Genomic DNA, 22,492 nt, shown 5'->3' on the forward strand with positions numbered 1-22,492 from the left:
GAGGGAGAAGGGGAATTGGCAGGTGGAATGGAAGTCTTTCTGAAGAGCAACAGTCAAAGAAAGGCATGACAGTCATTATAGATTCGTCTACATTCTACTTAATGAAGAACATTGTTACTTACTGAAAGGTAACCTTGGGATTCGTGCATCCTTCCAATTTACGGGGCCCTTCACCTGGCTCAGGTGTTAGGGGACACGGGTTGTTGAATTCTGCCTCCAGAGTTTTCTTGTTCAAGGCTGATTTTGTTACACTGGATACAGAACCCAACACTGGCATGGACTTGGACTCTGAGGTGGCTAATATCCCGGTAGGACCTTAAAACCAAACACATACCTCAAGTTTAATAATTCTGTGTGATGCTTATCAAGGGTCTGAAAGATTAGCTGAAAAGCCCAGAGGAAGCAAAAAGGCCAAGCTGGTTAAGAAGTGTAAGCACTTGCTAAAAGAAAAAAATCTCTACTAGAAATCTGCTTTGCTTTGGGGGTAACTCTACTTTTTAGGGCACCTGGACCATGCTGGGACATTGTGTGCAAACCTTTAAGAGGTCACAAAATTTCTAGCCACACTCCTTCACTGACCGGTCTTCAGCAACACTGCAATGGTGGAAACTTTTTTCTTCCTCCAAATATGGCTTTCTGACTGCCCTGCTTGAACCATTTTGCCTCTCAAGAGTTAATTCTTCTGAAAACTCAGCTCTGCATTTTAAACAGAAAATGGACCGATGTCAAAAGGTTCTTTCTAAAAGGCTCATGAAGACTTCTTGAGCATTAAACAGCTTTTATGAACATTTTCATTTTAATGTGAATGAGTGGTAAGTGGATTTATTGCCTCTTAAAAAATATAGACACAAGATTATAAAAATTAAGTGGCAAAGAGTTTGGGCTGTTTACCTTCTGGTCTCTGCTGTTCTTTGGGACAGGATTTAAATGACTACAGTAAGGCTTGCTACTGAAATTATGGGCACAGCATTCTAGAACTCCCAGGCTAAAGCTAAGCTTCACCCTCAGCTTTCACTAGGTAGCATGCCTCAAAGGATATCCATCTTAAAACTTCAGAAGGAACTCTTTTTAACTGAGAGACCAAGCAGTTCACAAATGTGCAAATTAAATGATGTCAAAGTGAAGTTAGAACACAACCTTGAAGGACATCACTGAGAAGAGAGCTGGGAGATCGAAGATGTCCCGAAGTTCAGGGTGTGGCTCCGGTGGGGAAGCGCTTGCATGGCAGGCATGAAGCCCTGGCTTCTGTCTACGGCACTGCACAAACTGGGCATGGTGGTGTCACCTATAGCCCTAGCACTTGGAAGGTGGAGGAGGCAGGAAGATCAAAAGATCAAGGTTACTCTTGACTACATATCAAGGGCAAAGAAAGAAAGAGAAAGAGAGAAGGAAGAAAGGAAGGAAGGAAGGGAGGGAGGGAGGAAAAAAGGGAGGAAGGAAAAAAGGGAGGAAGAGAGGAAGAGAGGAAGAGAGAAAGAGAGAAAGAGAGAAAGAGAACCATTTCCCAAATTGTTATTATACAATCCAAAATGCTCGCAGATTCCTAATACTAACAGCTCGGGAGGTAAAGTCTTTTCTGTGGCTATGAATATGGCTGGAATACCTATCTCAGAGAGACTGAAAATTTGCTCAGTTCTATTGGACTCTTCCCTCAGCCTGACTCTGTGGCACAGACCCCCCTCAGGTCTGGTGACTGGTCTGACTTGACTTCTTCATCTGTACCAGCTGCACAGAGAGGCTGGTGTGGTGCCTGAGTGCTCTGCTCAGAAAGGCCTCTTCCTTCCAGCTTCACTAAGCCTTATGTCACCTGGGAATAATGGAAGGCAGCAAGAAGGGCGAAAAGATCAAGCCAAGAAGCTCCTGGAAAACAGGGGATATGAAGTTGAGTCCATCATCTCTGCTCTGCTTTGTCCTTGGTAACTTGACAGCAACACTACACAGCCTTAAGCATGTCTGTCCTTGTGGGAAGATCTCTTTTTGAATACACCGATGCCTGCTGCCCGTTTCTACAGCTGAAGCCACTCAGGAAGGGGGGCAGAGAGCTCAGCCAGGGTTCGTGTTTTCCTTACGTACAAAAAGAAATGAAGCAGGCAGAACGTTTTCGGTGGTGATTGCTGCATCCTATGTTTCCTAAGGGCCTCTTGCTCATCCCTGACATGTCAGTTCGGCAGGCCACCAGACTGGGTAGAGACTGGGGAGCAGCAGCCAGATCCAGAAGGAAAACTGAGCAAGACAGTGCATCCAAAGTGCATGAGCCTGTGGCCGGGTCTACAAAGCCTGTTCCCTCCCTTATTCCCCATAAGTCTTAGTGTACAAGACTAATGGCCATAAGCCCGCGAATGTCACAGGTCACATGCCACGAGGCCATGAGCCCATGAATAGGTCTGCTAGATTGTGATTCACCCTCAGAGTACAGAGTACTTTAGCAATGGCCGATCATACTTCTTGGTTCATGTACTAATGGATCTACCAAAAAAGAAATTAAAGAAGAACTGAACTTAGCCCAGGCTGGCCTCTAACTCACTATGTAGTTGAGGATGACCATGAATTCCTAACCCTCCTGTCTCTGCCTCCCAAGAGGGATTATGAGTGCATGCCACCATGCTGTTTATGTGGTTCCCAGGATCAAACCTAGGGCTTTATGCACTCTAGGCACTCTACCAACTGAGCTACCTACTGACGTGTACTGGATTTTTATGTTTTATTCCAACTTCCCTTGAATGGGACACTGAACTCACTGGTGAAAACTAAATCAAACGGAAGATTCTTATTGTGTCTCTAAAATGTGTTCCTCCCTCGTAATCTTGTTTTCACATTGACCGAAACCAAAGTGCCTTCTCAGAGCTCGAGAGCCATGGCCGCATGTGTGTGTCTGACTAAATCCATGAGTGGAGAATGTTTTTTTTTTTTGGAGGAATGAGAAGGAGAGTGGCAAAGCACACAATGTACTTCTCCATAGTAAAACTCGAGTGAAGCCTGAAGCAGAGGGGCTCACAGGCGCACCTTCAGGTGGATTCTGGGAAGGCTGGCACAGGCACCAAGTGAAAATGGATGAGGAAGGTGGCTGAGTGGTGTTAATACAATAAAAATGTCTCCGAATACCTCTTTAAGGTTCCTGTCAGGTTGTCTGCAGGGTGGGAAGAGTCCTTGTGTGAGATTTTGTCGTAGGATCTGCAGACTAAACTAAGAACTGACCATGTTTATGTCAGGGTGGTGCCTCTTGTTTTGAGGTAGGGTCCCTTATTGTCCTGGAGCTCACTCTGAAAGCTCACCTGGCTGTCTAGTGTGGCATCCCTTGTCTCCAGAGTGGAGGCCCCCTTTCTCCACCTCCCCATCACTGGGTTCCAAGTCATGGATTTCAAAACGTGGTTTCTGAGGACTGAACTCAGGGAGTGATTAACCATCTCCTCAGAGCGCTCATATGTCTGTCATAAGAGCACAGCTGCTTCTCTGGCCAAGTTTGATCTGAGGAATCACTCAGTTAAGTGAATCCTCATGTAAAGCAGAGCTTGACCTTCACAATTCCATCGTGGATGGTCTAGCAAGTTCAGTCAGTTGGGTGACTGCCAAGACTGTGAGCCCTGGGGAAGCTGATGCAGGAAGGTTGCATGAGTTCAAGGCCAGCCTGTGCTTCATAGCAAGACCTTGTCTAAAACAAAGTTTTAGCAACTTAAAGCTGGTTCAACATGACTCCACAGATCACTCCAATGGTCTGTCTCACACCAAGGCGAGTCTTACAAACTTCAGCCCATTATCTCTGGTTGCTGATAAATAGTCCTCCCTCACAATAATTTCTCTGAGCCAGCTTCCCTAATGAAGGGGCAACCTTCATAAATTGCCATGACCAAACTCACACAGACAACTGTATCCACCCAAAGTCTGGAACTGATCTGTGGCGCAATCCACAGACTATGATGCGGCTCCAGCACCCAATGGCATTGGCGAGCTCACACTTGGTGGCAGAGCTGGAGTCGCCGGCAGATGCGTGAAGAGACTGGGTATGAAGAGTAAAGGTGATTTCTCTGTATTTGTAACTGATGTGTTAATTCCCGCCCAAACTGCAAACCATGCGGGGCCGCGTGGGGGGCAGGACACTTTTCATGGACTGCCTTACTTCCCCTTGAGAATAATTTGGGAGCATATGCCTGTCCTCATTTGAGAGGGCACAAAGAAACAGAGGCACAGAAAAACTGAGTAACTAGCCTAAGGGCAAGCAGTGAACAAGACAGGCTGGGTCTTGAACACCCAAACCTCCATCTGACGCTGTAATGACAAAATCCATCCTGATGATAGAAGGGCTGGAGGTCTATCCTTCCCTAAGGAGCTATTGTCAGCTAAAGGCAGCAGGGAAGGGGGGAGACATTTCCTTGGGTGGTACAGCCCTGGTAAACTGCTTGTGTTCCTGTAACTAGTCCTCACGATGCTCCTGTGCATATAAAAACAAAACGTGTGTGTATTTGTGTGTGTGTGTGTATACACATATATCCAAACTACAAAAACAAACAAAAACTTCATGAACTTAGAAAGGTGACTAGCTGGAAAAAGGAAGACCAGTGAGGGGGAGGGGAGAAGATTGGGTAATTGGGGTGAATATTATCAGGGTACTTTGTATGTGTGTATGAGAAAACCCACCCGGATGTCTTCACATGGGCCTTTGTCCTAGGGTACCTCCCGCTGAACAGGGCCAATCCACACATGCTTGGTTACCTACATATAAAGATGCCAGTGACTACGGTGACTATGCAAGCATCTCCTGAGGCACCACAGACACTCTCTATGCAGCCAGGACTTCTCACTCACATTTTTTAAAAAAGCTAAACATTTAAGACTAATTTTTGAAAGATGATTTCATGTGAAAGGTGCTCAGAGGAAGGAGAGAAGGAGAGCGGAGGGCTTGGAGAGGCTTACTACTGCTATCTGCTTCTGCTGTCAGCTTTCTGCGACGTAAAATCCTCTCTAACTCAGTTTCACTGTTCTCAGGGCCAAGGGATTTTAAGCTTCTCGAACTAGTGGATTTGTTAAGTGTCCCCTAAAACAAAAACAAAAAGGTTAATATAATACGCAAAAGAACAGAAGAGGCAAACCAATAAAACATTGTGAAAATCAAAACGTAATGAAGAAACCAAACAAGTTACATACAGATGTATATGTGTGAGTTTCTCAATCTGGCACACACACCCTCACTGACACAAAGTCCTAGAACTTACAAGAAGACGCTGCTGACGGTGGAGACGGGAGCTTCGTCTCAGAAGAGCAAGTCATACAAGCATAGCTCTCAGAGAGCTGACTACCGGGTGCCCACTGGTGATGTAGATGTTGATATCTACCCGTGAAGGACGGAATGGGTATGTTCCACTCACCTTTGAAGAGCCTCTTCGTACAGCAGCACAGACTATAGATCACAAGTCCGCAGGTGCTAAAGAAACTGTGTGGTCTCGTTACTGAGTGAATGACCCTGGCTGCATACCAGGGGGCAATGTTACTGCTGAGAAGCAACATAAGGGTCCCCAGTGGTCTATCTACCTGAAGAAGGAGCAGGCTGAGCTACGTTGGCATTAGTATGGGACAGGAACACAATGGTCCTACAGGGATAGACTGACTTCCATCGTGCTGACAGACGAGAACATGGATGCATACCTTTTCAGTGCCCAGAAGACACTGTATGCAACAAGAGGCCATTAAGTGAGGCTCCTGAAACTGGCCATGGCTCCTAAGGCAAAGACCAATGCCATGGTTTCTCATCCAGGCCCCTTGAAGTCTATGACTGGGAGAGAGTAACTTCCTATCTCCTCTACCACAGGAGCATCTGAATAGAGCAGTGATGTCCTCCTTGCTTAAAGATGAACATGTAGCTTCCCAGTAACTTTCATGACCAGAGCCTACTGCTCTCTGAAGAGCTCCTCCTCAGATGCACTATTAGTGAGGGGACAGGGCAATCAGGAGACCCAAGACCTAGTCAGCGGAGACAAACGGCAACTTCCTGGATCTGGAAGCAGCTTTTGTTCAGCAAGGTTTGTAGCCAAACTTGCTAAGGGCTTTTACCCCTATTCCTTCCTAGCTGCCAGCTCCTGGAAGGATACTCAGGGCCCTATTGTTTAGAAATGGTAATCCCCTAGACCATAAGACAGCAAGAAAAAAAAAAAAAAAAAAACCCAAAAAGTTCCTTTTGAAAATCAGAAGATTACAAATCTTACACAGGAAAAGTTGTGACAATGTCCTCATTATCTTTAGGCAGAGACCACACCTGCTTAAAGATAGAGAAGGGGGAGGGGCTCTGACCAACGTTGCTGCCAGCTGCCTGATCAACTGACATACTCGAAGAAGCCTGCGACACTTTTCCCCCTGGAAACGAGACATTTTGCTTTTCATTTGTTGCAGAGATCGGTAAAGTATCCAGAAGGAACGTGACATGTGTGATTTAACAGCTTATTTAAGTTTAGAAGTGAGATGACTTGGTTCACTGGGTTGTAGGTCTCTATCTACTTGTTGATGAAAAAACCCAGTAAGGCATGATTGTTCCTGGAAATTAAAGAGAATGAATGGCCACTTTCCACACACTTGAAAAGAATGTAAAGAACAAGTATCCTCGCGTCATTTCTATTTAAGCTTCTAGGAAACTTACCATTTGAAACGCCTGTGAGCAGCTATTTAAAAACCGTACGGTTCTCACCGTGAAAATAACTTACAGAGCAGTCACATTGTTTGACTCTCAAGGTCACCGTATGATTTCCCCCAATGGAAACGGCTGCTGGAAAGGAAATGACATGCTCTCTACCGTTGTTAAATTCATCTTTTGCATGGCCTTTCAGCTCTGTCTTTGGATAAACGTTATTTGCCCCCAAATCCTTGCTGGGATGCCGAAGAATCTATTTTCCAAGATCTAATCTGTGAGTCCCCCACCCTCCATGCCCATTTTTGTTCGGTCACCCCCTGATGGGGTTGATGCCGCTAACCTTGAGTAAAGTTTAGAGGTGTCGGCAACTGGAGGACAGGAGCATTCTGCGGGACCCTCAGATGAAATGAGGACGAACTTGGCTAAGTAAGATTATTCTACTTTAATCGGATCATTTACTAATTCTGTGTTAATAGAATAATCTATTCCTGAGACCCTTACTTCTCTATTGGATTCACAAAATGCACGAGTTGGAAGATGGCTCAGAAGCCATGTGGTGCATGTGGTACACACAACTACTTCACTTCACAAGGAGATGGAACTCAGTGAGGCTCAGGACCGCTGTCCAGTTCCACAGTAAGGCAGAGATACACCTGGGTTTTAGATGTAGATGAAAACCCTGAATAGTTATCCTGTTTCAAATCACCATTGCATTCAGCACTCTTAGTTCCCAAGTGCTTCAAATGTTACAAATGTTACCACACTAACTTTCAGGTGTCAGATAAAGACTAGTCCACCATGGCTGCACCTGTTGGGAACAGTGAGGTGCTTCTTTGAATGATCTACAGAGCAGATTCATTCCTATCTGTTCATAAAGTAGCTTTTAAATGACAACGTGCCTCCAGAGTCTCCACTTCCTAAGCCTTAGAAGCTCGATAGGAACACAGAAATGCCTGGTGTATGTTGTACCTACTAAATGTTCGGCCTTAAAATATTAAGCGATGCGAGTTTGGAAAGATGAGTGTCAATACTGATGCTTTAAAAATTGGCTTGAAAAATCTCCAACTCACCTTGGCTAGAGATTTGTATCTAATGGCTCTCATTACTCCAAAGCCCAAAGTTTACACCATGGGTTACAGCCATTTTTTAGCAGTAATGTCCCCATGAAGTTCTGTTTTCTGTACTCCAGGACATCAGAACACCTGTCTATCTGCTGTGCCTCTTGGTACAGCTGTTCCATTACTACCTTGCCATGAGGCTTGAGGCTCACCATAACTCTTAATATCTGCTTTGTCACATGTTCTGTTTACCAGGATGTGTCACGTGATTTCCTCACAGCTAACTTTGATAATCTTTAGAGTGTGGACCCCGACTGAGAGCCCTGGAAATACATTGCACTGGAGTTCCACTTTCTCCCATGTAAGAATGAATGTGGCTCCCTGACCCCAGCCCCTGGGGACATCCTGCAAACAAACTCCTACCAGGGTAGAAGAGAGTTGTCATTTGGCAAAGAGGAGTAGGGATAGGGCCACGGGGGTCCACAATGAATACAGAGAAATATTAATACTGGAATTATTACTCCTACTGATACATGAATCTCAGAAAAGGCAGAGATCTAAGAAAGAACTCAAAAAGAGTTTTCATAAATCATAGTTTCACAAATCTATCTACATGAAGTAATATAAAATTGTAGTGAATATTATACTGAAAAGCAGATTTGTCCTGTGGCTACAGACTGGTGGTCAAGCACAAGCTTAGCATGTGTGCACTGCACACATGCATACATACACGCAAGCACGTGTGCACACACACATGATAATGCTATATTCATTAAACTTGCTACCATCCAGCACTATCTGCCGTTGATATAATTTTTTGCATAATTATTATCTGATTTTCTTAATAAATCAAATTTTTAACAAGTCACACCGAGTCTAGTTGGCTCTTAGATACCAGAGCTGCTCTTCCCTCTCCTAAGGCCCCCAGGGACTTCTTCAACCACAGGAATTAGCATTCAAATGAAGAAGCAACAAAAGGGGCTGTCAAAGGGGCAGAGCCCTAGATGACAAAATCTTCCATCATAGGATCCGTATGGTTAAGAGCCAAGTCCTTTGTCAGGGGCCGTCTAATCCTTGATTCTGTAGGTAGACCACCACTGTTAGCCAGTGATACACCACTCTTCAGGGCTAATCCCACTCACTTAAAACTAAAGCTAACTAATTAAGCCATTCTGTGAAGTCTACTGTTTAAAGTCAGTCTTGATGAAAATAATGTTGTTTACCGTCATTATGTGGACGTCTACACGTGATGCTTAATTAGCCCAGTAACAACAAACAGGGCAGGGATTACTCCCGCACCTCCGCCCCATGTCTGTTGACTAACTGTGCATAATAACTAGGGTTGGGCTGGAATGGGGTCTGAAAGAGAGCTGAGTCTGAAGCACCTTCCTGTGAGACGGTTGGAGAGGCTCCTCGGGAGCGATTCTACTGGCCCCGGCTCTCACTTGGAAAAGAGACACGGGGCTAGAGGTGGGCAGTGGACACGTTTTCAGCAGGCAGGAAGTACTTTGAGAGAATGAACTTAGTGACAAAGACTTTCATGGAGCTGGAGACAGCTTGGCTAATCCAGTGCTTGCCTAGTAGGCTCGGAAGCCTTTGGACGGACCCCCAGCACCCTATAAAATGGCTGTAATGGTGCATACTTATAACCCCATTCCTTAGGAGGCAAAGGCAGGAAGAGCGTTTCAAGTTCCAAGCCAGCCAGGGCTGCATATGAGGAAAACCAGAAGGGAACCGGCAGCCCCCAACACTAGACCATTATATTTGGCTCTAAGCTCAGATTTACATGTAGGTATCAGGAATTCCACTTTCCTCTCTCACAAGGGCAGAGCCTTGAGCTTCCTGCTACACTGGTGGGACTGGGGTACTCTTATAGCAAACAACGACTTGCTGAGTGTGTGGCCACGCTTGTAGAACACAGTCAACAACAAGGCATTTGACTGTGCTGGGCAAAGAATCCCTATGGCTCTCTTAGTTCCAGAAAGGCTAGCCACCAATGGCTGGAGGTAGCCAAGGTGCAAAGAAATGAGCCTAACAGTGGAGATAAACACACACCCAAAACAACTACTCATGAAAAGTCAGAGGAGAAGTCAGTCTTCCACTTCCCCATGACACGGGCAGCCGCTCTTACTTACCAGGATTCCCTTCAGCTCATCCACTGCACTTTCTGAGCCCTTGAGAGAGTCTGGCTGTAATTCAGAAGGAGAAAGAAAAAATTACTGTGTGATTTGATTTTAAAATTTGAAATATTTAATTTTTTTATGAATGAAGTATGTGTGGCGGGAGAGAACAACCTGCAAGATTTTTCTCCCGCCACGGGGGTCCCAGGAATGGATCACTAGGCTCAGTGGCAAGTTCTTTAACGGACTGGGCTGTCCTGCGGGCTCCATACAAGGATTTTTATGTGCTAACTTTTAAGTGATCCTTGTAGAGGTGGGAGGGTTATGTGTATGTTCATGGTGTGCACAAGGACACGCACCATGGGCACGGAGGAAGATGTAAGTCTCCTTCTTCATCGTTCTGTACCTGGCTCCTGTGAGACAGGTCTCTCACCAAACCTGGAGCTTGCTGACTATGGAGATGCTGACAGTCAGCAAGCCCCCGGATCTTCCTGCATCTGCTTCACTCTCAACCACCTTAACCCTCCCCCCCCCACCCTCCCTCTCCCACCCTGTGCAGGTGCTGTGGTGTAGCCATGCTCAGCTAGGTGCTAGGGACCCAAGCCCAGGTCCTCATGCCTTCACAGCAAACACCCTCACTCACAGGCCATCTCCCTGACCTCTATGCTTCACAATCAGCTTGGTTGTTGGGTTTTTTTGTTTTTGTTTTTGTTTTTCACTGAGATTTGGAGGAAAACATTAGTCATTTCAATGCTACCAGATGGCCACTGAATAAAAACTTAGAAGGTATATTTAAAGCAAAAGGACTCAGGCTACCTTCTTCCAAACAGTGTGTGTCGTCTTGTGGGTCTCATTGTAGCTACAGAAGGGTTTAGTAAATACTAGATTTTAAGGATTTGGTTTCAAATCATCGGGTGTTTTAGTAGCAAGCTCTTCTTAGACTTAGCTTAGACTTCTGCCCGCAAAGGGAGGTGGGCTAGAGAACTGTGAGAGAAGAAAACAGGTGCTGGGCAAAGAATTCCTATGGCTCTCTTAGTTCCAGAAAGGCTGGCCACCGACAGGAGATGGGCCTTTCAAGCCCAGTAAGACCACATCAGGAGAAAAGGACACCAACAGAGAATGTTAGTACCCCTGGCTGCAGGCGCCTTCGAGCCCAACAACCTGAGTTCAACTCTGGACCCATCTTGTTAAAGGAAAAAACTGAGTCCCCCAAGTTGACCTCTGACTCCGTCCACACACACACTCACAACCACACATGCATGCATGCACACACAGACAAATATATTAATGTTTTTTTAAAAATGATCCCATTTCCATTTTTCAAGAATAAAGACAAAGCCAAGATAGGATCTTCAACCTTCCCAGCCCAGGTTTCTGAAAAATGAGAATTTCCTCAGTATCAGACATAAGCGCTAAGACACTAATTCTAACCAGGCCAGTTCTACCTACCTAGAATATCAAGAGATTTGGAAAATAGGCCAGCAAATAATTATCTACAATACAGGCTTAGCTCTTAGGAAAAATGACATGACAACCACATCTTTTAGACCAATGCCCAACCTAAAGGCACAGTCAAAAGAGCTGTTATTCACCTGTATGGTCCTGCTGAAGCCTTCTGGAGCCTGGATCACACACTATCAGGGCTGTGACATTCTGGGACTTGTGGTCCTGGGGAAGAGGTTTAGATTCAAGAGTACACTGACCATGTATAGCAGAGGTTATCAGCCTAGTCACTCAGTGCTGCAGTGACACAGTCTGATGGCAGTGTGCTACACCAACACAGTCTGATGGCAGTGTGCTACACCAACACAGTCTGATGGCAGTGTGCTACTCCAACACAGTCTGATGGCAGTATGCTACACCAACACAGTCTGATGGCAGCCAGTGAAAAGCCCAGCTGTCCACAGATCCTTGCTGAGGTGTTTTTCAGATTTTGAGCTCAGAAGAAATAAGGGCCCGCAAGGGAAGAAAGTAGAAGGGATGTCCTGAGGCTGAAAGCAGACACAGGGTACCCTTGCTTGAAGATGCTGTTAATGGGTTGTTGTTGTTTGTTTGTGAGATTGTCTTTTACAGGCTGGTTTCCAGCTCATGGTATTCCTTCCCTGGCCTCCCAGGGGCTGGGACTGCAGGCAGGAGCCATCACAGCAAGCTTAACACTTTTTTTTTATTCTAAATTAATTTGGTTTTATTATGATACTATATTTTTCTCTAGAAATAGTTTGCTCTCACTTATTTCCATAATGGTTGTGACGTAAAAGACAGGAAAATAATTTCTTTGCAAGGTGGCATCCAGACCCTTCATTTTTGAAAAGCTTTCATATTTCATTTCAGTTGATCCTTACAACAGTCTCATCGAGTCACACACAGTAGGGGTTGGCCAGCTGTAGCACCTAAACTATTACGGGATTATTCTACCCAGCTTCCTTCTCTCTTCCTCCCCTACTTAGAACCCTGCTTCCAGATCACTGGCTCATACCTAAGAGGCACAGTTGGCTGAAATTTCTGTCTGCCTAGATGTGAGGTAAGACTTCCTTCTTCTTTCTTTCAGTCTGTACCTTGCCTGTCTGTCTTGCCTGCTGGTTACCAAGTGGCAACTTTAGAGGTGCCTTAGAACTTCTATTCAGTAGTTATTCCACAGAACTTCACAAAGTTAGAGGAGAGTGTCCTTGAGGCTGAGGAGATGGCTTCACTGGTAAAATACTTGTCTTGCCAACACGTGGACCTGGGTTTGAACTCATTTGAAAAGAGTTTAGTGTGGTGGCATAGACTTATAATCCCAGCCCTGGGGCTCACTGGCCAGCCAGCCTGGCCTAGTCAGCAGTCCCTAGGCCAGTGAGAGAGGCAAGAGTCATCCTGAGGGGCGTCTCCTCAGGTTTCCCTAGCCTCTCCCACACACACAGGAATGTGCACATCACAGACATGGATGTATCTGCATGAACCAGCACAGACACAAAGGCTCAGATGCGTGTTCCTGCTCACACTCACGCACTCACAAAAGAGGTGCAGTCTTGAAAGAAAAACAGAAGCGAGCCATGGAGTACGGTGAACAAAGAAGGAAAAGAAGGCTGCCCCACATCTCATTAGAGCAAGGAAAGAAAGGATATCTTTTTTTTTTTTCTCAAGAGAAATCTCAAAAACTGGTATTGGGCCTGTTTGAATGTGATAGACAGACACAAGGGGGCGGGGGGAGGTCTGTATGGGCACCCAGCATGGATCCCCATACTGTGCTACTTGGGAGGCAACTGCCGGTATTCTGGCAAACTGGCTTACTCTACCGATAGGTCTCTTCCACTATTACCATGTGGTTTTCCCCCCTACACATAAACTGAAGTCTCAGGGAGGTAAGTCTGTATCCCTTACTGCCTTAGCCCCCAGTGCCCACAACAGTATTTGACACAGAGTGGATACTCAGAAACCCACAAGAGAACAAGGGATCAGAGAGAGAGAGAGAGAGAGAGAGAGAGAGAGAGAGAGAGAGAGAGAGAGAGAGAGTGAGTAGCAACTTTTAGTTGTCTGACATGGTGACTCCCATCAACGCCCCTCTGGAAGAGATGATGTATGACCTTCCAAACCAGCTCAGGCTCACCTGCGGTCACAGAGCCCTCTCAAAACAGGCTCATACAGAACTGAAAACGTCTTGGACACATTACCTTCCAAGCCTTGGCAGTCAGTCCTGATGTAGCTGTCATCAGATTCCAAGCTTTTATTTTAAAAGGGAGGAGGAGGAAAAGGAAGATGAGAAGGAAAGAAAGGGTGGGAGGCTTGGTAGCTAAGAGTACTGGATGCTCTTTCAGAGGACCAGGGTTTGACTTCCAGCCCCTACATGGCAGCTGGCAACCACCTATAACTCCAAGTCCAAGGAAACTGATGCCCTCTTCTGGCCTCCTTGGATAGCAGACATGAATGCAGTATACACAGACACACAAGCAGGCAAAATACCCATAACTAAACACACACACACACACACACACGCGCGCGCACACGCACACACAGACAGACAGACAGACAGACAGACACACACACACAGCTGAGAGTAGGGTGCACAGCTATACATACCTTTGCCTTGGGTCTGGCTGTCTGGTTAACGGGTCTAAGATGAACTCCCTTCTTAATTCTGTCCATCATCTCTTCCACTGCTTGCCTCTTCAGGTCTGTGACTTCCTCAGCTGTGTGAAGAACACAGACAGAAATCATTCTAGGCACAAGAAACGGCAAATTCCTCTTGCTGGTGACATTGTGCTGTGTGAACTAACGGAAGTCATTTTTCACGCTGTGGCAGAACACCAATAATTCACTGTGGTGACAGCTACTTTGTGGCAATGTTCCAAATAATATATATATATATATATATATATATATATATATATTTAATTAAGAAGAATTTCTAATCAGAGCACTCAGAATTATAACAATCAAAGTTTGTAGCATGGAAAGCAACAAGATCTCACCTCTGAGAAAGGTAACACAAGAACACACTTGGAGATATGGCTACCTCCAGGTCTTCTCCCTCCTCCTCCCTCCTCCTCCCTCCTCCTCCCTCCTCCTCCCGTGTGTGTTGTCTGAATGCCTTTGTAGATATGTACAGAGACCACCGGAGCACACTGGTGTCATACTTCATTTCTCTCCACATTAGTCCTTTGAGACATGGTCTCTCATTAAACTTGGGGCTAGGCTGGTGGCCTGCAAGCCCCAGCACTGTCTCCACCACCTCCTCCACCTTTGTGTAGCCAAGCCCTGGTTTGCAAGGGGTTGCTGGGGATCTGAACCTCTGTCTTCATGCCAAGTGTTCTTACCCACTGAGACATCTTTTCAGCCTCTGTGCCTTTCCCAAATCATCCATCTTTGCCTCAAAGTTTTTTTTTTTAAGTTATTACATCCTGTATATCAAAGAAAGTGGACTAAAGCCTATCTAAAAGAGATCAAAGGGATTTCTTCTTTAAGGGAAAGAAGTCCAGTCAAGAGATGGACACCAAGGAGGCAAACCTGTATTTAATACCATGTTTTGTTTAGGAATTGTATAAAAAGGAAACATTTAAGCAAACCTTTTTTCAAGTCTATTTAACCAATCCATATTTTTAAAATATGCGTCCAGCGATGACTTAAATGAAATCATTAAATGTGACTATAAACTAGCTTTCAGAGGTTAGGGTGTGACACCGGAGCAAACTACGTAAGAAAAAAATAAAATCATTGATTGTATTGTCTAGTGTGTGTGTGTGTGTGTGTGTGTGTGTGTGTGTGTGTGTATGCTGCACACATGTGGAGGTCAGAACAGGATACCAGGTGTCTTCTTATATTGTTCTCTGCCGTACTGACTTGAGACAGGGTCTCTCACTGAATTCGAAGCTTGCTGTTTTGACCAGGCCAAGCCAGTAAGGTAGCTCTTGGAATCTGCCATCTCTGTCCCCAAATTCTGGGGCTAGAGGCATGAAAACAAATTTTTTAATGGATTTGAATGCAGTTCCTTATACCTGTGGAGTGAACATTCTTGAGTGAGCTACCTCCTTAGCCTCGAGTGTCTGGTTTTTCTTGCTTGCTGCCTGTACAGCCGAGGATTACAAATGAGTTAAACTGAAACTTGTTGACCAAAATCAATTTGGTTTTTCTCAAAGAATTTCTTGGCCAAAGTATGGAATCACTTTGGAACATATCACCATTAATGTGCTTCTAGACCTGTGCTATTCCTAGTGAATTCACTCCCGCTGACACACGGAAGCTAAGTGCCCACTGAGACCTAGGCTCGATGGCAGACTCTCAGTTTGCCTGATCAGTGCTGAACTCTGGCTTTAAACAGATATGATGTCTGTACTTTTGGGGAGAGATGGCTAAGCCCACAAAGGCTGCCTTCTAGATGAAGGGGACCACAGTATACCCAAAAGTAATCAGTGCTTGTTTCATGTCTAACTCATGGCTTCTTTCCTGAGAAGACTTCATGTGGACCTGGGTAGCCATATCTCATCTCTGAGTCCCTAAGGGAACTCCAGAGTTTACAAGTTTCTATTATCCTCAACTCTGTAGCACCAAATGGCTGAATCACTGCTACAATGGTAAGTATAATCTGACTTCAAAGACAATTCTGTCCTCAGAGGCTATTGAAAAACTAAGAATTAAAATGTCTCCATGTGGAACATGATTCAGATCCAAGAGTCATCTTTCCACAGCTGTCTTAGTTACTTTTTAGTAACTCTCTCTCATTGTTGCAACAATGAGAGAAAAAAACAAAGCCACCTGAGGAAGGCAGAATTTCTTCAGCTCAGTACAAGAGTAAATCCATCACTGTGAGGGAGGGAGGGAGGCACTTGCCTTCTTATTCAGCCTAGCCAGCGCCAGGGCTGGCAACAGTTGCCCACATTTAGAGTGGGTCTTCTCACCTCCATTAACCTAATCCAGGAACTTCCTCATGGGAATACCCAGAGGTTTGTCTCCTGGGTGATTGTAGATCTTGTGGAATTGACAATCAGTATCAAACATCACATAATGCAACATAGGAAACACAAGTACCCAAGTTAGAACTTACCAACAAATGAAAAATGTTGGGGGGGGGGGAACGAAGAAAAACAAATGTCCTATGCTTTGGGTTGATTAACTATGTGCCCTCAAATAGAATTTGGGGGTAGAAACTTACTCTGATGGTTCACAAATATCTACAAGGGGGCAAACAAGAAATTCACTCACTCATTCGCTGTCTGTCTTCCTTGCCATCCAAGTATCTGTACATATACATGCTTTCCTGACCCTGTTCAAAAGGAGACTTTTAAAAAAGCCAGGTCTTATGCATAAGCACCTGGCATGGGATGTGGTTCAGTCCTGGGAACTCAGAGACCAGTTTTAAAACACCTTTTTTTTTTTCCTCTTGGTTTTGTTTTCTTTTTCAGAAAGGCTGCCATTTTGAGTGAGACTAGGAAGAGCTGCATGGGGAAGGGAGCACCGCCTACAAACAGATTAGCACTCTGCAAGGACTGACTGCAACCCAATTAAATACACCATACAGAAACTAATTAAGGCAGACAGATGGAGAATTACGGGCCACACCATTCAAATCTGCGACAGCATCTACCAGCAGGAATTTAAAGTAGCTCCTTATATTTGCTTGCCAGAATCATAGTGATAATTCAGAGAAGTGCCACTATCTGTATTGTGCACAGATTATAAACCAGGCTTTAATTTCTCAGCCTTTTTTCCCCCAAATATAAAGGCATAATTGGTCTTAAGGAAAAGAAATCACTCTTATCAGATTCCCTACTCAGGCGCAACACAAGGGCAGTGCTAAGCTAGCCGCACAGGCTTTCTTCCTCTCACCGACCTGTTTTTGAAATGGCAAAAAAGCAATCTATATGAACTTCTGAACTATTAAGCGGTTCTAATAAACCGGCATGAATCACCTACGGAGCACCCGTGGTATGTTTTGTAATTCCTTCTGCAATCGCGCAGTTGGTAATTGTCTCACAAAAGCATGTAATCAGGAGGACAATGGAAATATGCAGGATGCTGGAGATTAGAGAAAGAGGCTAATGAGGACAACAAGTCTAATGTTACCGAACTGCCACGGGTGGAAAGGAAAAAAAACCCAACAAAACAAAACCAAAGGTTCTTTGAGTTAGGGCTTCAAGGTCAGTCTTGGATCAGAATACTATGTGTAATTAATTGGGGCTTAAATCTTTAGACCCACTTGGAAAATAAGTTAGATCTTAAAAGGAGAGAGAGAGAAGGAGGGAGGGAGGGAGGGAGGGAGGGAGGGAGAGAGAGAGAGAGAGAGAGAGAGAGAGAGAGAGAGAGAGAGAGAGAGAGAGAAAAGAGAGAGGAGAGAGAGAAAGAGAGACACAGAGAGANAGAGAGAGAGAGAGAGAGAGAGAGAGAGAGAGAGAGAGAGAGAAAAGAGAGAGGAGAGAGAGAAAGAGAGACACAGAGAGAGACAGAGACCCCCCCCCCATGGAAGAAATTACCACATTGTTACTCAAGAAAATCTCTGGTTATTACCAAGAAGAAATGAAGTTTCTTTTTGCTTCCCTGTTTTGCTAATATTTTTTTGATAAGACCTTAAAAACCAAGCCACTGTATATCATCATGATGTTAAAAACTTCCAAGAGGGTACATTATATTTGAATCAGTCTAGAATTGACTTACAGATTATGAATGTAAGGAAATTTCTTGACTACAGTAGGATTACCTCTCCCAAAGGGGAGTTACAGGGTTACAGAGATAGCTCAGTAGGTAAGAAGGCATGAAGAATTGAGTTCAAATCCCTAGAATCCATATAAAAAGACCTGAGTATGGCTGAAGGTGTCTGTGACCCCAGCACTGTGTTGGACAGAGAAAGGAGGATCAAAGGGGTTTGCTGACTGCCAACCTAGCTCCAGCTTCAATAAGAGATGCTGTCTCAACAGTGTAAGGATGGTGACGTAGTAGGACACCTGATGTTCTCTTTTGGCCTCTCTGTACATACATAGGCCTGCACATCTGCATCCATGCACGCACAGACATCACCACCATGACTGCCACATACACATACACTTATACACCTTGCTCAGAGGACAGACTGAGTCAGAAGCTGGGAGTGGGCCAATCAGTCCTTCAGCAATGGACCGTGAAGTGCTATATCAAAGCAGATATCCTACTTAGCTTTAACTGCCAACTTGACACAACCTAGCATCTCCAGAGAAGGGAGTCTCAACTGATGACGGAGATCAGATTAGCCTGTGGCGGGTTGTCTGGATTATTAAGTCATATAGGAGGGCCCAGTACACTGTGGCTGGCACCATCCTCTGGGCAGGTGGTCCTGGGTTGTATAAGAAAGCTACTTAAGCCAAAGTGGTGGCGCATACTTTGAATCCCAGCACTTGGGAGGCAGAGGCAGGCCTGAGTTCTCTGGCCTAAGGCATTGACATTCCTCTGCCCTCCCTGCTGGCCTGCCGTGCCTACCCTGCCTGCCATGTGTACCTGTCTGACTATCTGCCATGCCCACCTGTCTGTCTGCTTGCCTAGCCTCCCCTTCCCCATTCTTTGTTTCCCCAAACTTCAGGCAGAGTGACTGTTCTAGAGAATGAATCTCACTGCATTCCTGCTTCAAACTTCTATTCTGCGGAGAAACATCAGCATCTCAACCACTGCTTTGAGAACCTGGCTCCCACCTACATCTCAGCCCTCTTCCCCGGGTCCTGAGTCAAGGCAGCAGAACAGTCTTTAGGTTTTTATGATGCATGAAGCTTCTCCCCTGTTCCAACTTTATGCTGTTTGGGTATTTTTCACCCCAAATGCTGTGTCTCTGACGCTCCAAATCAACTTGAATGTTGCCTAATGATGCCAGCAGTCCTCCATCACAGATTCTCAGAGACACACGCTTCTTCCCACAGTATTTCCCAAACGTCGCATTAAATGCTATCACATCTATGTGGATGGTCACTTGTTCACACCACGCCTAATTACACTAGAATGTAACATCAGCATCTTGTCGGTTCAGCTTGTGACACTGTGGTAGTGTACAGCTGATAAGATACTTGGCCTCCTTGACCTTGATAAGAAGTCTTTCTCCAAATCTTCTATGGGATTACTCCCTCTCCATCATGCCCCAAAGAACCATTCCCAGAGAACGCATCGTTCTTAGAACACTCTCTTTGATCTAGTCTAGACAGTAAGCTGGAGGAAGGTGTGCTGGTTTGTCTATGCTCGACCCAGGGAGTATATGTGGCCCTGTTGGAATGGGTGTGGCTCTGCTGGAGTAGGTGTGTCACTGTGGGTGTGGGCTATACAATCTGGCCCGGAAGCCAGTATTCTGCTAGCAGCCTTCGGATAAGATGTAGAACTCTCAGCTCTGCCTGCCATGCCTACCTGGATGTTGCAATGTTCCCACCTGGATGATAACAGACTCTGAACCTGTAAGCCTGCCCTAATTAAATGTTGTCCTTTATAGGACTTTCCTTGGTCATGGTGTCTGTTCACTGCAGTAAATCCCTAAGACAGAGGTCAATGCCCATCCTTCTGGAAGTTCAAAGGTCCAAAAATCTATTCAAAGAGCTCAGCAAACACAGCAATTACTGACAAGCTTCCCGCTATTACCCGCTTGAGGGGAACTGAATAGGTACGAAGCTTACCTGTCTCTGGCTGAATTGCCTTTTCTTTCTTAGCACTATTGCCACTGGGGTGAGATCGCTTCCGGATCATAGACATGAGGGACCTTTGGGAAGAAGAAAGAGATCCCAAAGAAATTAGTGGCTGCTTTATTGTCCAAATGGAAAACGGATAGTTCTAAACGCTCGGTGAAAACCAACTCTCCTATACTTGCATGAATTCTCAACTAGCATTTAACCAGCTGCTTTCTGCTTTGGTCAATGTCATGGTCTTCATCAGTTTACAGGCAAGGAAAATGTCTTACATGTCCTGTATAAAATTAATCTGATCTCTAGAGGGAAGGGACTAGCTGCCAACATCAGTGAACACAGATTTATAAAAGGAAATGGATAAGAAGAATTTTCGGATAACAGAACTAGTTATCCAAGAAATACTGGTTCCCTGTGAAGTGCTTTCCAGACACAAGGAAGTACAAAAATTTAGTGTGGGTTTGAAACAAAATAGCGGTGCAGGGCAGGGAATATGGCCCAGCGGTGGTGTTCACCTAGCCTGTGGGTCCCTACACTCAACCCCAACAAAACAGGGTATGCCATCAATAAACATCTGCTTATAAAAGAGGAGTGTAGACTACCCAGCTTGCACAGTGTAAGCCAGGCACCTGGGGACAGAGCAGATCTGCACCGCTGTCTCTCCAGCCTGGGTATTTAAAAGTCCACATAAAACCTATATTATGACAAACTGGACATTAAAATTTAAAAGACTGAGTGCCTTTAAAATACATTATGAACAGTAAAAAGACAAATTAGCAAATAGATAAAGGAGTCCCATGAATAAAACTAACACAGAATACAGCCCAATTTAAAAATGGATAAGGAAAAAAAAAAGTTGAAAAAAAATCATGAAAGATGATGTTCAAGTTCCCAACATGCAAACAAAAGTGTTTGATTTTCTTAATTATTAAGGGAACATGGTTTTAAAGACAGATATTATTTGCTTATCACATCAGCGAAAAAAGAAAAAGAAAAAAAGAAAAAGAAAAACTCAAGTCTGAAACCACTGAGAATGGGGGTTGAGAGATCTGCAGCTGAGGTAGGCATGTCAGTCATCATCACCGCTATGGGAAACTATTGGGCATTATCTCACAAAGCTAAGCTATATGTAGGCATGACCCAGGGACAGCTGTATCACAGAGGCACAAGTGTGTGTGCCAGACACGTGTACAAGAAATTTCACACAGACTAGAGTTTCCCTAGCCTGAAAATAGAAAAAGCCTCTGCCAGTACAGCACTGGGTAAGCACATCTTGAGACAAGCATAAGATGAACAGTATTCTATTTTACACACACACAGTATAACACAGAGAACCTTCCAGAATAAAGTAGACTGAGGAAAAAAATACACTGGATATAGAAAAAAGTCAGCTGTAGAAAGTAAAAAGAAAGGAGGGGGCTTCTTGGTTTACCACATGGATTCCCATCCCATACTATATACATTTCTGCATATATGATAGCATTTCTTTACAAAAATGCTTACAAAGGGACAGTGAGCTGGTTCAGTGGGTAAAAGCATTTGCCTCATTAACCCAATCCCTGAGTTTGATACCAGAGCCCAAGGCAGGAGGGTAGAACCAACTTCTAATAGTTTTCCTGTGACCTCCACATGCATGCCCTAACACTCACACTCACACACACACACACACACACACACACACACACACACACACACAATAATAAAATAAAACTTTACAAAAAAGTTTTATTTTTTTTTTAAACTTTGTTATTAATACCCTGTTTGGTAAATTCTAACAAATAGAGCTCTAAGGAAGGTGACCTGAGAGGCTGACCACAAAACAAGTGTGTAGGAAAGGGATGAATGGGGGGCTGGAGAGATAGCTCAGAGGTTAAGAGCACTGACTGCTCTTCCAGAGGTACTGAGTTCAAATCCCAGCAACCCCATGGTGGCTCACAACCATTTGTAATAGGATTCGATGCTTTCTTCTGATATGTCTGAGGACAGCTACAGTGTACTCATATGCATTAGATAAATAAGTGAATCTTTCAATTTAAAATTTTCCTTTCACTTTTTACTTCTGCATTTGGCTATATTCATTAATATTCTTTTGAGTTGCCTTTCCTTAAATTTACCAGGCACCGTGGGCAATCTCCTCACAGAGCACAGCTGAAAGCATTACAGTCGCTCCCTCTTTGGCAGTCTTGATCCTACTACTGAACGTCAGACCCCTTCTTTTTTATTTTCTGTGGTCTCACTAAGATCCCAAATAGAACTATTTTATTTTTAATTAGACTTTCTAGTTTGTATGGAATTTTGACTTTAAAATATCATATTTTTAATCTCCGATGCTAGAAGGAATAAAATACTGGTTTTTATTTTTCCCCCAAGATGATTCAGTGTCCACTTGTGAGCCCATGCCATGCAGGACTGGAAGGTCTTCACCAGCCAGAAGTGATATCAGTCTCATTTGATATCACACTCTTTAACAACCTCATATCTCAGTACACTGAGTGTTGTTCTACACTGAAGTGACCAAACAGGGATTTGTTTGTGCTGCTCAGACTATTTGCATATATTTGCATGTATGTAATAAGACTATTTGCAGTATGGAATAAGAACACATGT

The 22,492-nt window shown here is 44.5% G+C and overlaps 1 protein-coding gene across 3 annotated transcripts in view; it reads right to left on the bottom strand.

The window, feature by feature from the left end:
* Window positions 1–22,492, bottom strand: part of Shtn1 (shootin 1) — a 102,047-nt gene that overhangs the window by 16,054 nt on the left and 63,501 nt on the right. The window contains exons 12-16 of one of the 3 annotated variants that reach the window (XM_021151995.1): window positions 19,880–19,962; window positions 13,848–13,957; window positions 9,807–9,860; window positions 4,909–5,029; window positions 123–315 (exon numbers count right to left, since the gene is read on the bottom strand). In XM_021151995.1, coding sequence (XP_021007654.1) covers window positions 123–315; window positions 4,909–5,029; window positions 9,807–9,860; window positions 13,848–13,957; window positions 19,880–19,962 — 561 coding nt within the window. The other 2 variants (XM_029472552.1, XM_021151996.1) reach the window with 2 other exon arrangements.

This window comes from Mus caroli, chromosome 19 (assembly GCF_900094665.2).
Source record: "Mus caroli chromosome 19, CAROLI_EIJ_v1.1, whole genome shotgun sequence".
NCBI classification, from domain to species: Eukaryota; Metazoa; Chordata; class Mammalia; order Rodentia; family Muridae; genus Mus; species Mus caroli.